Genomic DNA, 17,860 nt, shown 5'->3' with positions numbered 1-17,860 from the left:
CCCAAGATGAGATGCCAAGTATCTGGCTTGAACTAGCATCACAGAGCAGCACACTGAGTTTCCATGGATGTTTCTTTCTGCACTTTCTTTCTTGCGACAACAGGGCATGTTTGTTTTTTTCTTTGAGGGAAATTGTTTTTTTGAAGCTGTTGTTGGCCTGTGGACAAATGTAATCATAAGAAATGAAGCTGCAGATCGAGCCATAAGAAATGAATGCAACTGATTATTTAATGTTTAATGTTGTTTTTATAGGCAATCATTTAAGCTTTGTTAGTTCCAGGTTTAATATGTGCAATAAGTTCATTTCAATAAGTTCTGCAATAAACATTGAACCAGTCCGGCCCTCGACTAGTACCCATTTTTGGCCCACTGTGTATTTGAGTTTGACACCCCTGGTGTAAGGTGTTTTACATTTACAGACTAACCTACGGACTGTTGATCTGTTCACCCAAATAAAATTGGAACAAATCTCCATGTACAAAAAACGAACACAGGGACACCCTAATCCCAAACAACTGGTGCCATTTTTCTTCTTTGTTTTTTGCCCAGCTGTGAGGAAATGTGGCCAAATTAAAGAACAACCTTTCCCCCTGTTAGAAAGTTTTATAGTGCCCACTTTGCACAAACGCTGCTGGTAATATCTCTATAAATACACTGTCAATAGCTTTCCTCTTTGAGCAGCCTGGGATCTGAGCATGTCTGTTCGCCAGTTCTGAGAAAAGGTTGAGACTGTTTGGAGACCTTTGCCCTATAATTCTGGCTCCTTCTGCTTGAATGGACAGTCTGTCTCTGGTCTTCAGCAAGTCAACAATGTTACAGGCGTGTGTGTGTGTGTGTGTGTGTGTGTGTGTGTGTGTGTGTGTGTGTGTGTGTGTGTGTGTGTGTGTGTGTGTGTGTGTGTGTACATAGAAGGTTTTATATGGCCTGTAGACGTGAAAAGGAAAAGTAAACACTGGGTTTGTGTGTGTTGCATTAAGTCAACGTTTGTTTTGTTTTATGTTTACTGACTTTTAGAATTTGTAATTTTGTAAAATATCGTTTAAAATGAGTCTCTTCCTTTTGTTTCCTATTTATTTCATCATGATCTGTGTTAAATAAGCACAACAAATACATACATGTCCATACAGGAAAGGACAAAAATAAATATAGCAAAATAAAAGAGATAAGAGATAAGATAATACTGAGTAAATGCATTAATAGCTTAACCTCATCACAATTTAACATTAGCATTTCTGTTTCACTTTGTTTTATCAGATGTACATTTCATTATTCATATAAAGTGGGTGCCATTGTTTAATATATATTAATTGAATATCATTGCGCCATAGTGGCAAACATATTTAATGAATTGACCAATTCAGTTTTTTTTAATGGTTGGTGTGGAGTCATTTCTCAAACAAGAAATAGTAAAAATGGAGACAAATCAAACGGCAGAGCAAACTCAATGCAGGTTCTGTACAAGCTTTATTTATGAGCACACAGGGATCCATCCTAATACATGGACTCGATCAATAACTGCTGATGCATCAACACAAAGCGGAGAAACGGAAAACTGCTAAATGAAACGCTTACAGCAACACCTATTACAGCGAATATAAATAACACATTATATTCTAGCAGGTTGATGGCATGTGGAAGCTATGAGTTGGCAATATATACTTGATACACTTGTGGCATTTACACAGTTGGAAAATATATAATGTTTTTTGTCTGTATAGCTTTTTTAGTTTTTTTAAAAAGGATTTGAAATACATTAGAAATAAAAAAATAAAACCGACAAGCAATCAACACAAAGAATGAAAATGAGTTTATCCGGATGAGTTTACATCATTATGGCTTGTTTATATATGTATATATTTAAAGCAGCAGACATGCAGTTTCATATATTCTATTGCGCTAACAAATGTAGTTTTGCAAGAAGAAAGGGAAATATTTTACACACGATGTACAATAATTTATCTTATTGCGTTGTGTGTATTTTCTTAAACATATCCGCATATCCACAATCTGAATACATCTTGACATTTAATGTGCACTGATGAATTAAACTCCCTGATCAAAACAAACAGGAATTGTGATTGAACCTTCATGAGGCGTTCAGGGCTCAGAGACTGCTTCACCATGAATGAGCTTTAATACTGTCTGAACTGCCCTGCTTACTGAAGCCTACCCTGTGCATCTGAGTTCAAGTGAGGCGTGTGCATCTCAATGTGTGAGTGTGTGTGTGTGTGTGTGTGTGTGTGTGTGTGTGTGTGTGTGTGTGTGTGTGTGCGCTTCTGTGTAGCTTCTTAGGCACTCTTTCCAAGAAAATTAAAACGTCCCAGTGAATGTGAGGACCTCGCAGACCGTTAGAGTCCGTCAGAGGTTCTTCCACTTCTCATCACCGTGCGGGGGCCTGCTGACACAAAACAGCTGCATGCTGAGTCAGCACTGCAACTGCAACACTGACCTGCAGAGGGAGGAAACACACACTGGGTTAGACACACACACACACACCTGCAATGAGCTGACATTTACACAAAACATGCACAGGACCTTCACAGTCAGACATATTGACATTCAAATTGTCAAACAGAGGGCCATCTATTATGACTGAAGATGGGAAATGATGTGACATTAGAACTCCATTTACTGAATAAAGGGTCTCAGTTTTCATAATAATATAGAAGAATAGGCTTAATTATTCTATATAATAAAGCTTATAGTAAGAGCAGGCTCAGGCTTGCCATGAACATCCTCCTGGGTCCGATGTTCCATTTAGTTTTTTCTGATTGTATGAGTATTTTTATTTTAATTTTATTTCCTTTCTTTCTTATTTTATTTTGATCTTATTGTTTTAACTTTTTTCTTATTTATTTGAATTGTATTTAATTATAATGTATTTAAATGTATTTTATTGTAATGACTTCCCCTCTCATTCCTGTGTGTTCATATGAACAAACTGTAAAGCCCCTTGAGACACATGTGTTATTGGGCTATATCAAAAACATTTGATTTCATTTCATTGAAGGCATATCTGACCGATCACAGTAGGAAAACCACAGGTGTAAATATTACAATAAATGATGGCGGAGTGACATGAGGCCGTTTCAGCGTCACACTGCCCTGGAAATCTTGTTTATGTTATCAATGACACCAGCGGGCCACGTTTGTTTGACTTAGGATAGTTACACTTCATCAAATAGAGATTCAAATATAGCTACAATGTATTTGTACGTCATGAATATGTATTACTTGAACCTACCAGGTCAAATGTCTCCAGGTAAACGTCATGCAGCCTTCACATGACGGAGCAAACTCCAGTCTGCACCGTCTTAGCTATACGGCTTTTAGCGTACCTGGAATTAGAAGAGAGAAGTTTAATCAAGATTCAAGGATTCAAGGCTTTTATTGTCATGTGTGCATACAGTAGCTACAGTGTAGCTATGACAACGAAGATCTTAGGACACAGGCTCCTCCAACAGCGCAACACAATAACAGATAATAGTCCGGCAGTGGCTCAGTCAGTCCGGCAGTGGCTCAGTCAGTAGGGGCTTGGACTGGGAGCCGTAGGGTCGCTGGTTCAAGTCCCCGACCAGACCTAAATATGGAGTGTGGACTTCTACTTGGAGAGGTCCCAGTTCACCTCCTGCCCTGCCGTGGTGCCCTTGAGCAAGGCACCGGACACCCCCCTTCCCCCCCACTCCCATTGCTCCCCGGGCGCTGTACAATAGCTGCCCACTGCTCCTAGTACTAGACTCCTTGTACTAGGATGGGTTAAAAGCAGAGGCCAAATTTCACTGTGTGTGCTGTGTGCTCTGCATGTGTGACCATTAAAGAGGGTTTCATCCCTCCCTATTCTATTCTAATAGTGCAAGTAAATAAAATGAAATAGAATATAATATAAATAGTGCAGAATAGTCTATATACATATATATAAGTAATTGGAGTATTGATATATTTAAGTTGCAAACAGATGTTATGGATGTTATTTCAAAAGTTCAGTTTAAAAACCTATCTTGTTAATATGGCTTTTAATTTGGGTTAACTTTAAATTCTCACTCGTATCATTGTCCATGTTTTACTGTATTCTTTTTCTGTTTTGCTTTTATTTTTAAAATTTTATTTTATTTTTAAATTGTTTTATTTGAACATATTATCACTGTAGATGTTTTATCTTGTTCTGTATTCATTTTAATATTTTAATATTGTTGTTATGTTTTCTGTAAAGCACTTTGGGCACTTTGGTGCTATACAAATAAAGTGTATTATTATTATTATTATTATTATTATTATGGCCTGTGGGATGAAACTGTCCCTGAGTCTGGTGGTTTTAGTCCGGATCATGCATATTTCCGGTTGTGATTTGCAACATCAGATGAAATAGTTATGTACCCATTGAGGTTGGCGGGCTCCGAGTGGTACACGTTCTTGCCCTGCTCGGCGATGGAGGGCGCGTGGTGTGGGCCGTCCTGGCTCTGAGAGGCCTTCAGGGGGTGCACGTGGCTCTTGGGCTCGATGGGGCTGGTGGGCAGCGACATGTCGGCCGACTCGCTCAGCTTCCCGTTGGTCTGCGTTGGCCGGGGATCCGGTCTGTCTGGATCCAGGTTCCGTCTGTGGGTCTTGGCAGGGGAGGTCACGCTGATGGCGGGGACGCTGGGTTTGTTCAGGACCTTATCAGAGTGCGCCAGCTGCAGCTTCTTCATGTGGTTGATGACCACCGTAGCGTTGTACGCTTTCTGTGAAGTGAACAAAGACAAGAGGTTCAAAAAGAGATCATAAGTCAGTCAAAAGTCAAAAGTCAACTTTATTGTCAATCTTCCAGTTTGTGTGCACAGACAGAGAAATACTGTTTCCCACAATCCCCAATATAAAAACAAATGTACATAAAAAGATAAAATATGTGTTCAAATATCTATATATAGACTATCAACCTGTGTGAGGGGGTTGAACTACATTCATAATTAGTGATTCAAGTAGTTAAAATACTACCTAGTAAACTATAAAGCCTACAAACTATTTTTGGGCTAGAAAAATAAATAATAGTTTTTGCTGCACGACTGTTATTGAACCCTCTTTTTGTTTAAATATAAATCAAATATTTTATTACATTTGATTGTTGCTTTACTATTCTAATTAAACTACAGTTTATTTTAATATAAGTTAAATATTTGTGTGGGATCTTTTTGTGGGGATTATGTATGACCTGAATTCATTTGAAACTCAATCGACTGTCATTTTTTACTAGCATTTGACATTTTCATTTAGATATTGTTAGATATTCGTGTCATATACATTGCTGTAGTTCAACTGTAGATAAACAGCTTTCTTAACACTTAAAGGTGGGGTATGTCATTTTGGAGAAACCAGCTCGAGTGCGCTAGAATTTGAAAGTACGCAGCCGAAAAAAATCTGCCCCTTCCTTCAGACTTCCTTCCAGAGCCCCTCCTCCAACACACACGGACGCGCACATGACCAATGAGGGCACGAGATAAGTTTGTGCACGAGATGGAAGGCTGACAGGCAGGTAGGCCATCCAGTTATTTTAGCCGGGCCGGCTCAGATGATTGGTCGTGCTTTTTACAGTACTACGGCTTCCACAGATGACATTTTTTTATGTATTTTTTGTCAAAGCATTTAATGTATTCATTGCTATCGGGATGTTAAGAGCATTCCATGGAATATAACAAAAAGGGTTTCTGAAGTGAATTACCTACCCCACCTTTAAATCTACTGAAGCTTACACAATGTTCCTGCTACACTCCAGACATTAGGTTCACTTCTTAGTCATTTTCCCCTGTTATACAATGAAGTGCCCAATCAGCACTGATTGCCGAACAACATCTTATCAAACTCTTTAATCAGGAAGGATTTCGGTAGGCCCCCCCGATTAATCCTCTATAAACTGCTCTAAATTAGATCCTCTCATCAAGGCCCTGAGAGACTAACCTTCCACTTGGACTTGGCGAAGTTCTTCTGGATCTGAACGCTGACAGAGTAATAGATGTCCTGGCTCCGCGCCGTATTTCCAATAATCCTGAAAACAGATGACGAAACAGAACGGTTAAATATATTTCCAGGTAACGCTAATCCGCTGTGACCTGACACTGTGAGGATACTCTCCTGTAATAGCTGTTTATTTTGGTTGTAGTTTCACTTAGATGTCATAAATCTAACATGTTGTTTTACTGTCCTTTGTAGTGGAACAACAGCTGCTATTTTATTACTTTGAGATTTGTATAACTTCAACAAATAAATGTTTTGTGTTATTTTACCCATGATTCAGTAGCTTAAAGACGATTTATTATACAAAGAACTGCCGTTATCTGCTCACAAATTTAACTATATTGCACAGAATTATTTACTACTATTGTAAAAGTAATTTAAGGGTAAAAGACGAGACAATTTAAGAGTTTTTAGGACTATTTCGAAGAAATCCTGTGTTTTAATTACTTGCCAATAACAAACTGTTAGTGTCTTAATCAATATCCAGAGACAATGAGGATGAGATGCCTCTTTTACTTTAGCAGTTTAGAGATTATAAATAATTTACTTTATTTTCCTGATCATGCAAACATTAATGTCTGCATGCAGGGTTAATAAAGAAATATATAAAACCCTAATACACATTCTATTTTAGGCTCACTGCTTGACTTAGTAGATAGTAATGGTAGTAGATAACTAACAAGAGAAAAAATAAACACAAAAATATGTCAATAAATGTTTAATAATCAATAAGCTAGAGGTTTTTAGTTGGAAAAGCACATCAATGTATTCTATGTTTACCTTGCATTATATTTCAGATTCAGATTTGGATTCAGCATATTTTATTTTGCATTAACATTACATTAAATGGAAATGTGTCCTTGGCACAGACAGATAAAGCAACACTCACCATACACCGTACAACACACACAAACAAATAAATTGCATCTTAAAGTGACTAAGTGGTTGTCATAATAAAAGTTCTTCATGTGGTATAATTTCCCAATTATACTGAATGATAAGATAATGGCAATGATCACCACAGAGTTTGAGTTAATGTCCCTAATAACCAATATGTGTATAAACCCCTCTGTGGCTGCTGATGGAGACTCACCAGGGATGTCTGAGTGCCATTTCAGTGGAGAAGCGCAGGCTGGGAGTTTTCTGCATCATGTTACGGATGAAGTCTTTAGCTGCGGATCAAAATGTGACACGTGTTAGAGCTGGAGCTGGGTGAATGCATAAAGCAGCTGCAACAGGCTCTAAATTATACATGTGTTGATGCTCGGTGTAAATACCAGATTCAGAAATATCATCCCAGAAGGGCGAGTCGAACTCATACTGCGCCTTTATGATCTTGGAGAACAGTCTTGTCTCGCTTTCTTCGTAAAAAGGGGGATATCCACAGAGCCTGAAACACAAGCATTCAGTAAAGTTGGGAACGTGTTTATTTCAATGCACACTTAATGTAAATAATATCCTACTTTTAAATGTTGTTAGCTGTAATTTGGCCCTTATTTTATTTTATAACTATTATTCTTTTTGTATTGCTCATGCTCTTATTGTTATTATGTTATTATGTTATTATGTTGCATTGTTGGAGAAGCCTGTGACATAAGATTTTCAACTACATAATTACTCTGTAGCTATGTCAGATTGACAATAAAGAACCTTGAACCTTCATAGTGTGTAATGATAGATACAGATAGTACACAGATTTGTATCTTTCACTGTCAACATGCATATATGTTACTTCTTAGTTCTGTTTTATTTTCTATTCAGTGATCTTATGTAAAACAGTGTGAACAGTAGATGCTCACTAGGGATGACTTCACCCTGCCTCATTGTTCTATATTAAGCTAATTGTGTCATGCATGACTGGCAGAGGCTTTTAATCTTGAGATCCACTTAAGAAAGAAAAACCCGGAGCTGATTGACAATCTTAAAAGTCTATTTGCATATATCTCTCTATCTTAGTCTAGTTATATGTGCCCACATTAACAATGGCGTTATACTTACAAGATGTAGGTGATCACTCCGATGGACCAGCAGTCGACCGCCTTGCTGTACGGCTTCTGGGCCAAAACCTCAGGCGCTGGAAAACAAGAACACATTTCACATTTGTTGCTTTCATTAGGCCTGCATGCAGAGACAACTGTCTTAATATTGACATGTATTACACTGATATGCTGAAAGTGAGTCTCGAGCACAATGTGTTAGATATTACAGAAATACTAACATTTATTTTACTGAACTCAATTTGTATCTTCATGGTTGATCTAACTTATTGCTTTGGATAAAAGCATCAGCTAAATAAAATAAGATAAGATAACATGAGATAGGATCAAATAAGATTTCACAACGAAAAATAATAATATAACAACAATAATAAAATATTATTTATTTAAAAAATACAATTAAAGGAATAAATATTGTGTAAGTGACAGTATAATATATTCAATTAAACTTCACGTGTCCCCTCACCTACGTATCCCGGGGTGCCGCAGGCGGTGGACATGATGTCGCTGTCCACCATCTTGGAGAGGCCGAAGTCGCCGATCATGATCTTGGAGTCCTCGTCCTGACTGTAGTACAGGATGTTCTCCGGCTGCAGGGACACACACACACACACAGCAGCTCTTCACACACACTCATGACCTCAAAGCAGTTCTCCTGTGGTGCAACAAAGCCTCAAGATGTTCTTTTGCTGAAAGTGACACGGCTGATAATGGATTTGTACCACGAATTCTGGGAAATACCGTACACTTATTTGCTTTCTTGAGTTTGATGATAAACCTCTCTCATTTATTTTTTTCTTTTCTTTATTAAGGAGTGCAGATTTAACAGACAATACAACAATTTTACACATTTCCTGGTTTTGGTTTTCTTATTACAGGAAATAGCACTACTACCCCTCTTTTGTTACATATAGGGAAACAAACAGAATCCTTCTTTCAATTTGTACTACTCTAATTTCTGTACGGGAAATGTGAGACTACAAACAGTTAATTTTGATTTTTGATTTCTAAGTACTTTGAATTGCCTTGTGTTGAAATGTGCTCTATAAATAAACTTGCCCTGCCTTCTACGATTCAATCTTTGACATCATTTGGTTTGTTTGGGAACACTTTGATCTCCTATCTTTTGGTTTCACATGTTTAAAGTGACATTAATGAACATCTGTGCTTGAGTACTTTCGGGCACTTAAACATTTATGAACTATTTTTGTGGTGCCTTTTTCCATTCAACTTTGACATTTTTGGTTACTTTTGTTTATGTTTTTATCAAGGGCCTTATCTTTACTAAATATACTTGGATACACATTGTAATGTAAATATCTTGAAATGTGGCTTCACCCCAACGACCCAACTCAAATCCAGCACCAGACACTTTTTACGCTGCTATGGACAATCTTGCACTAATGTACATTTCCCAAAGATATTGAAGTGACTGTTATTTAGTATATATATATATATATTGTTGTGCTTTTAAGTATGTCTTAATGTGTGCATATGTATAATTGTGTCTGTTGATTGTGTATATATATATAGGTATATACATATTTTTATACATATTTGTATTTTTTGTATTCGGGATTGTGGGAAACGGTCTCTCTGTCTGTACACACAAACTGAAAGATTGACAATAAAGTTGACTTTGACCATGCTGTTGTATAGAAACATGTTTTAACCTTGGTGATTGAAAGTGTCTTAGCCAAAGTGAATGTAAGACTAATTGTTATATTATCTGATTCCTACCTTCAGGTCTCGATGCACGATGTCGTTGTTGTGCAGGTAGCTCACGGCGTGCAGCACCTGGCGGATCACGCTGCTGGCGTCTTTCTCCGAGTACACCCCCCGGTCCAGAATGCGGTCAAAGAGCTCTCCGCCTGCAACACTGAAGAGAAAACACCACTGCCATTCAAATGTGATCGAATATCCCTGTTATTCTTTTTTCTTAGCTCATCTGATCATTTAAATAATAATGTAAAGGACGCTCACAGCTCCATGACGAGATAGTAATGGGTCAGACTTTCATAGAAATCCTCCATTCCCACCACATTGTCGTGTTTGATCCTGAAAAGGGAAACAAAAAGGTGCCATCATTAGATCAGATAACATTAAATACAATAAGATTACATTAGATAAAATAAGATTAGATTAGATTTACTTTATTGATCTTATATTGGACAATTATTTTGTTGAAACAGTTTGTAGAAAAGCCATTGCACATGATTACAAAATAAAAAATAAACAGACAGTAAATGTCATTTGATTAGACTCCATCAGATAGAATTACATTAGATACACTTTATTATGTCTAAAATTGGGAAATTGTGTAAAGTAAACAGTAAATATAGACATATTAACAATAGCAAAGTATATATCTATAGGAGTACACAATTAAAACATGTACAGAATAAGTCAAATTGCACTGTAAATGATTAAAGAAACTATAAACCCACAACATAATTCACATATGTCAACAGAAACAACAGAAATGGATCAATGTGTTCCTCTGCACACTGACTACTGAGAGAATACGAGATGTTTTGACGCTCATTAAAAATGCAAACGTTAATTACCTCCTCAGCACGGCGATCTCGTTCTCCAGATTGAGGTCTCGCGTCTGTTTCTTCTTCACACACTTCATAGCAAACAACTTCCCCGTCTTCTTCTCCTTCACCATGAACACTTCTGAGAACGCCCCGCTGTTCATCAACACACAAACACAATGAAAGTGAGTTATTGATGATGCATTCACTGACTGCTTGAAAACATCAGAGAAAGGAAGAACAGCAGGAGAAATTAAGCTTCACTTCTATTAGAATTATGGGAATGTAAATAAAATATTTGGACAAGAACAGTGTCAGGGAATAATTTCCATAGATGTTTATGTTTTGCCCTCTGACGCAGATGCCCAGCCTTGGGCAGCATGCTATCTCCCTTAAGGAGGGGCTGCCCTAGCATATTGTTGATGTTACCAGTTTATGACCGGGCAACTGTCGGTCAGAGATAGTTATTGTTGTGGGACACCTGGAACACATCCTTCTCGGGGTGTAGATGACCTCGAGCCATAAGCGACAACAAATGTGATTCAGTGTCCTCAGCTGTTTAGTCTATCTATTGAAGAATGTTGATTTATTACACTCTGAACTAGTTAAAACCTGGAGCTACAGGAGGGGTCTTCAGAATTGATTGTGGCATCTCAACCGTGTGGTCAACTTGTGACATGTCTTGTGAATTCTCCGGCCGAAGCTCCAAATAAACCGTCAGTGTTTGCCATCAAAGCTCCAGCTCTCCATCGTGTCTCTCTTTTTGAGTCCTGACTCCAATTGCTTCAGAAGTTTCCCCCACAAACAGCACATAGTAGTTGCCTCTTAATGGACCTACTTTCCATTTTTCTCAGCCAATCAGAATTTCTTCCATGCTTTAATTTCTCTATTGTGTTTATAGGTCAAATGCGAATGATTTTCAGCAATTTTTATCTATTTGCAAGCCTTAAAATACATGAAAGTCTTTTTGATTTAGTGTAATGTAAGTCCCATTAGTCTGTATCGGCAAATGTAAAACTAATTTAACATTTTAGAAGAGACTCAGGCAGATAATTGGATGAAAATATGGATACGACTCACGTTTTTTCCATAATTCCATTCAATATAGTGCTGATGAAATTAGCAATTTAGCTTAGCATAAGGTCTGGAAACAGGGGGGAACAGTTCGTCTATAAACATTCAAAAACCAAATGTAAAAACGAGAACAGTGTGTGACTTTTCCCCCTGTAAAACCATAAATGATGAGTTTAAAAGGTGCTGGTAGGCAGGTGTGTGTTACAATTGTACATAACCAAGATAGCCACATTACATCTTCACACTCTTACGGAACGTCTACACAGCAGCGTTAAAAAAATCTTGAAACGCTTCTGCCCATTCACTTTGAATGGGGTGACGTCACTTTCCCTCACTTTTCGCCGAACTGCATTGTGGGCAGGCGAGCGGAGATTTTCAGGATTTTGAGGATTCAAAGTTGAACAATGTTCAACTTTTGAGGCTGAGGTGGAAGCGTCAGCCAATCAAATCCCGTGTACGCAAATCTGACAGTTCAAGCTCTAGCCAATCAAATGGCGTGTATGCTGGGAGAGACATACCGCAGGTCATTTCCTCATATTCCAAAAAATGGAGGAGAAATTAGCGGTAGCGAATCAATCACCCGGTGCTTTATGACCAGACCTACCGGGATATAAACCGGAGGAGCCAGGCATGGAGGGAGGTGGCAGAGACAGTGGTAGGTTTTCGCCTGTTTTGGGGAGTTTATATCCAGTTTACTTCGGGCTTTTTTGCTTCGTATGTCGCGGGCGGGAGATTCATGTGATTGGTTGCTCGCAAAAAATCCTCAAGCTTCAGATACGCCCACCTCCAAGATTTTTTTAACGCTGCTGTGTAGACGTACCGTGTTTACAACATGTTTCCTGTTTTTCTTCTATACATTTGACAGTTTCATCATGTAATTTCTCCGCCTCCTTGCGTCACACAGAGGTGGAAACGGCCTTGGAGCGAATACAAATAAACACACGGCAGAAATAGCGATATCAAGGGATTCAATTAAGCTGCACTGAAGCTCTCTGTGGATTAACTGATCACATGTCAGAGGCTTATTATGCTGCTCTGTGCCCATGCTATCTTCAGAGTTGTCTGGGAATAGTTGTTCTACCTGCGGGATTAGGTGCTTTATCCCTTACGCAAGGGAACAGAGAGTTGGGGAACAGGGTCAGAGACTGAGAGAGATCTGAGGAACACAAGCTGCTGCAGGGCGGAGGGAGGTCAAGGGCTGAGAGCAGACAGGTGTCACTCTGCCTTCTGAGTGGTGATGACCCTGACCCTGAGGCATGATGGGAGGTTCTCTAACGAGGAGAGACAATCTCCCGCTGGACGATGTCAGTATTGATGTAGATAAAAAGTGAATTTCCCCTGGTGGGATAAATAATGAAAAAGATAACTGTGTTCTTTAAAAAAAATACATAGATAGTGCTTCTATTGCACACCACTGCCTTCAAATAAATCAAATAATTATTCATATCTTGACTGCACTTTTATTTTTGGATTTTAAACCTGTCTTATTCTATTTTAGCTTGTTTTGATTCCACTTGTTCTCTTGATTTTTTATTTTATAATGGGTTTCTGTGGCAATATATCTTAATGTTTGACTAAAGAACAGTAATCCAGTCAATGATTTGTTGAAGAATCACACAAAATACCAGTTTTATAGTGTCATTATAAGCATATCGTTTCTGAGAAATAAAAATGCAGCTAGTCAATGTTAAATGTTTAATATTTATAGTTATCTTGTATAACTTGAGCTTGTTATTCCTCAAGACTTCTTCAGTTGATTTAATTAAGTAGAGCATGTACACATCTTCTAACTTGTGTGTTTTCAACATTGAAATCAACTTTTTTAAATATAAAAACACCTTGATCTTATTCACACTTTACTCTGCTTCTTTCCATAATCAGCCACACCTTCAGTTCGTTCCGGAGAGATAATAAACACAGAGTCTGAAATGTGTGTGGTCAATTGAGAGCTGATTTGAAATTGAATTGTAACCTTATTAAATAGATTTGAGAGATACCAAAAGATTCACACCCTATTAAAAACAGCCTGATTGCTCTCAGGGAGGCGGACAGGAAGGAGCTGTCTCTCAGCTTCATCACCGCTCTTCACATCCCGTTGCACAACTGATTTCTCCGTGGTTACAACATCTCATTTTCTTCCACGGATCTCCTCGAAGCTTATCGTGTCTCTCAAGAGAAATCATCAATCAAGCTAATACCAGACAGAATGTATACATATATAAATATATATTCAACAAAAAAGACAAAGGTTAATAACACTACTGGAGTGTGTAAAGTGGGACGCTTAAAATTCACAGATGTTAACGAGAATACAATTGCTCTGTGCTTTTTGAGGTGAATTCACCCCTGAAGAGATTATCCTGATTGCCAGGAAACAATTATGTTGTTGTTGTTTACACTGTGTGTGTGTGATGAGGCCCGAGGGACAGGCTGTGTTTGGTGTCCTACGCAATCTCCTGTCCCTTTTGGATTAGCTTCCTTTTTATGATGATGGAAGACAGAAAGGGTTTCGCGGAGATCAGGCGAAACAGCAAGAGAGTTCACTGTTGACACTTTTAAAGAGGCCCTATAATGCTTTTTGGGGTTTTCCCTTTCCTGTAGTGTGTTATATAGGTTTGTGTGCATGTAAGTGTCTGCAAAGGTTCAAATCCATGTGTTCCCTCCAGAGGGTGTTTCTCTCCCACACACTCCCCCCCTGCCTGAAACGCCTCCATTGGACTCCTTTGTTTACTTCCAAAACATTAGGACATCACTATGTAGCACTTCACTTCTATTAGCTAGCGCTCAAACACATTGTATGTGATAGGCTAAGGGACGGGACATCTATAAACGGTTGACCAATCACAACAGAGCCGGCCAGCTAACCAATCAGAGCAGACTGGGCTCTGGTTTCAGACAGAGGGTGAAAAGAGGTGCTGCAGCACAGTATGAGAAAAATAAAGACCTTTCTGAACATTAAAGCATGGAGACAAAAGAATATAGGTCACAGTAGAGGCAAAATTAATAATAATGATTAATTTGTTAGATGAGGTGTCGGAGAAATAAACTAATCACAAGTGTGTTCATATATCTTCGCCTAGTTTTCCATTACGCCTCCAGAACTGTTTTGTGTTAGGGGAAATCACCGTTATTGCTGCACACTAATTGGACCACATATTATATCATGTCCTGTGCTGGTTAGCGGCCTCGCCCCCCCGACTCTGCAATCACCGCTGCTCTGGAACATCCTCGGCCCTCGGCACATATCGCTCTGTTTACACACAACAGCAGCAGCAGCAATCACTCCATCGCTCCTTTGTTTACAGTCGGCCTCTGAGCAGCTGTTCCCCAAACACTCGAGAAATACTCCAAAAGATCTGCTGAGTTCACTTCACTGAAATTAGGTCAGGAGACTGTTAGCTAAGACTGTGCACAGTTTACATCAGTGGTGTAAAGTACATCTATCAAGTACTGTAACATGTAGAAGTACTTTTCTTGAGTATCTCCATTTTCTGAAACGTTGTACTTCTACCCCACTACAATTCAGAGGTAGATCATTTGCTTTTACTCCATTACACGTGTTTAATACTTTTAGTTAATTTGCCAATATGGATGACTGATACAACCTATAATCAATACTTAAATAGGACTTTAGTAACACATACGGTTTAAATCGACAATGGGTCAATCTGCATAATAAGTTATTTTACTTTTGGTACTTTAAGCATATTTTGATGCAAATACTTTTACTTATTTGAACACTGTACTATTTCTACTTGTACATAAGATAAACATCTACAGTAAAAACGTCTTCCAGCACTGCTGTTTTGTTTATAAAGTGTCAAAATCTAGCTCAAATTTGGCATTTTTGCCTAAAAATGTAACTAAATAATAAATAATGTCATCAAAATATAGTATTCATTATTTCAACGTTAATCAACTTATCAATTATTCAACTGCAGCTCAACTTGTTTTGCAACCAGATGTTTACATTTGTATTTACATTTCTCCTTTCTTTTGTGAGTCTCACAATTCAAGGCAACTTTAGAGAAAAAAGTAAATTTTTAAAAGACAGATAGATTTTGTATTTATGTATTGACCTGCTTAGGTGACTCTCAGGACACCATGAGGACACCATGAGGAGGCAGACAGACTAACCCTCTCACAGGCAAAGCATCTTGTTAAGTCCTCGGTAAAGTAGGCCTCAGCATGTCAATCCAATCATCTGTCCTCAGACTCAAACAGCATGTGGAGGCTTTATCATCACGGCAACATGGGACACTGTGATCGACTTCAATATCTCTCAAACTAAACCTCCAGAAATGCTAAATATTCCCAGAGGTACCACGGAAGAATCTCTGTAGTGTTTACAACAACTGAACAGGAAAGTAAAACCAGTCCTCTCAATAAATATTACAAATAAATGTACTCACGATCCCAGCTCCTCCATGAAGTCGAACACCTCCTGGATGTCGTCGATGACCTTCATCCACTCGCCCTCCTGTCGACCCATCTCTGCGCAGACTTCAACAGGCACTTCTTTTAGAGAGGAGGAGAAAGAAAATAACACATAAGGTCCACGTCCTAATCATAATCAGAGAAGAGATCATTAAACAGTCTTTAAATGATGGATGCAGGTGTTGGTGCGTCAGAGGACGAGCTTTCTTTGTCTGGATGACAAAAGGTTAGGGTTTATAATCCTACAGGAATTTATAAAGCTGTGCAAAACCAGGCCAACTGTACCAGGTCTACATTACAACATAGTGTATGAATTGATAATATGTCAGAAGTCAAACAAGGAGAAAGTAATAAGAACCTGTTGCATTGATTGTTTTCTGTTGCATCGTCAAAAATGCATTGAAAATATAATAATTAGCAAAATTATGTTGCCAAAATAAGCTACCTGCGCAATTAGGATCATCACACATTGTTGTGCAAGAAAAAATACATTTGTTTCACTAATAAACTTTAGGATTAGGAGGGAATTATCCAATAAAACCACATGTCCTGAGGAGGATTAGGAGCACTTTAAATGAGCAGGTTACCCAGTTTAGTTTCCTGGCCTCTTTTCTCTTATATATAAGGGATTAACTCTTGATATAGAGACCTGACCTTGTTACAGGTATAAATAAACACCAAAGTATAGCCTCCTCAACAATTTATATGCATTACAAATGTCTTCAAAATGTACCTGTATACAGTAAAAGCCCATAATACATGAATATAAGAGCAACAGATGAGCAAAGAAAATCTGACATTTACATTTTTGAATCCCACTTTAATTTCTCTTCAAGTCAATGCAACTCAGATGATGCAGCTGAACACAATTAAGCGATTAAAATGAGTATATACTCTAGATTATTATCCCCACATTCAAACAATGTCCATACACACAGCCACACACACAGATACCCCTGAGGGTATGCTGTTTCCACACACAACACACAGGTCTGGCACCTCTGGTTCTCCCGCAGTAATTATTTCCTTCACAGCAGTGTGTGTTGTTATTCAGGAGAGCAGCTCACGACATGCACACACTAACACACACTCACACTCACACAGACACAGCCATGCAGAGAAATGTTCAACAGCACAAGCAGCGATGCAAAACTCATTTGCAGTCAAACCATGCAGCAGGGATGCACATCTCAATGCAGTGTTGTTGTTTTGAAATTGCGCAAAAATTCCTCCACGTTCTCTCCATTCTACAGTCCCTTTCTCTTACATGCAAGCTTTAGAGTCGAGTCGCGGGTTTTTTTTCTGCACCCTGACGCACAAACACCAGTCAATGCAAGGAAATGCTGCTGTGATTGACAGTGGGTTGCAGTACCTCCTTTCTACTCTAAACAACAAATTGGCTGCAGGATCTGCGGAAACATCATTCTGCGGCAAAAACTATCAGAAATTCAGACCAAGCTCTCACGCCTGAGCAAAAACACCTTAAAACACAAGTTTGGACTCATGCATGATGGATATTATAGAGGAGAAAAACTAGAACAGAATACAAATAAGGCAACACTGGCGCACTACTTTACTCCGAGCTGCTGTTAAAAGCAAACAACAGTTGTTTCCAGGTCTACTTTAAAATTAAAAAAGATTCAGATTTGAGACTTACCCAGAGACTCTGCGCTGGAGGAGCTCCGCTCTGACTCTCCTGCCAAATGCTCTGCGAGGTCTGGACGGATTACTGAGTCTGGGACATCACAAGAGGAGCTACCTGTTGTGGAGTCAGAGATTACATCCATGGAGAGGGGGAGGGTGGGGGGGGGCGCACTGCTGCAGAGATCC

The 17,860-nt window shown here is 38.7% G+C and overlaps 1 protein-coding gene across 2 annotated transcripts; it reads right to left on the bottom strand.

Moving 5' to 3' along the window:
• Positions 1–1,452: 1,452 nt before the first annotated feature.
• Positions 1,453–17,823, bottom strand: camk1gb (calcium/calmodulin-dependent protein kinase IGb). 2 transcript variants are annotated; one of them, XM_034131905.1, is made up of 13 exons: positions 17,688–17,823; positions 16,006–16,111; positions 10,550–10,675; positions 9,966–10,040; positions 9,723–9,861; positions 8,449–8,572; positions 7,984–8,059; positions 7,263–7,375; positions 7,079–7,157; positions 5,929–6,016; positions 4,375–4,718; positions 3,245–3,338; positions 1,453–2,449 (listed from the first exon to the last, which is right to left on the bottom strand). In XM_034131905.1, the coding sequence occupies exons 1-12, from the start codon at positions 17,815–17,817 to the stop codon at positions 3,281–3,283; spliced, it is 1,458 nt and encodes a 485-aa protein (XP_033987796.1). In that variant the 5' UTR covers positions 17,818–17,823; the 3' UTR covers positions 1,453–2,449; positions 3,245–3,280. The 2 variants fall into 2 exon arrangements, with proteins under 2 accessions (XP_033987796.1, XP_033987797.1); XM_034131906.1 differs by having other exon boundaries at positions 16,006–16,108.
• Positions 17,824–17,860: the final 37 nt, after the last annotated feature.

Source organism: Trematomus bernacchii, unplaced genomic scaffold, assembly GCF_902827165.1.
Source record: "Trematomus bernacchii unplaced genomic scaffold, fTreBer1.1, whole genome shotgun sequence".
Taxonomy (NCBI): Eukaryota; Metazoa; Chordata; class Actinopteri; order Perciformes; family Nototheniidae; genus Trematomus; species Trematomus bernacchii.
This window is presented reverse-complemented; position numbering and strand designations above follow the sequence as displayed.

Coding starts and splice junctions, on each gene's coding strand:
- camk1gb (XM_034131905.1), bottom strand. CDS start 17,817: ATGGATGTAATCTCTGACTCCACAACAGGTAGCTCCTCTTGTGATGTC. Junction 9,862..9,965: donor TACTATCTCGTCATGGAGCT/GTGAGCGTCCTT, acceptor TTTTCTCTTCAG/TGTTGCAGGCGGAGAGCTCT. Junction 4,719..5,928: donor TCGCCAAGTCCAAGTGGAAG/GTTAGTCTCTCA, acceptor TTCACTTCACAG/AAAGCGTACAACGCTACGGT.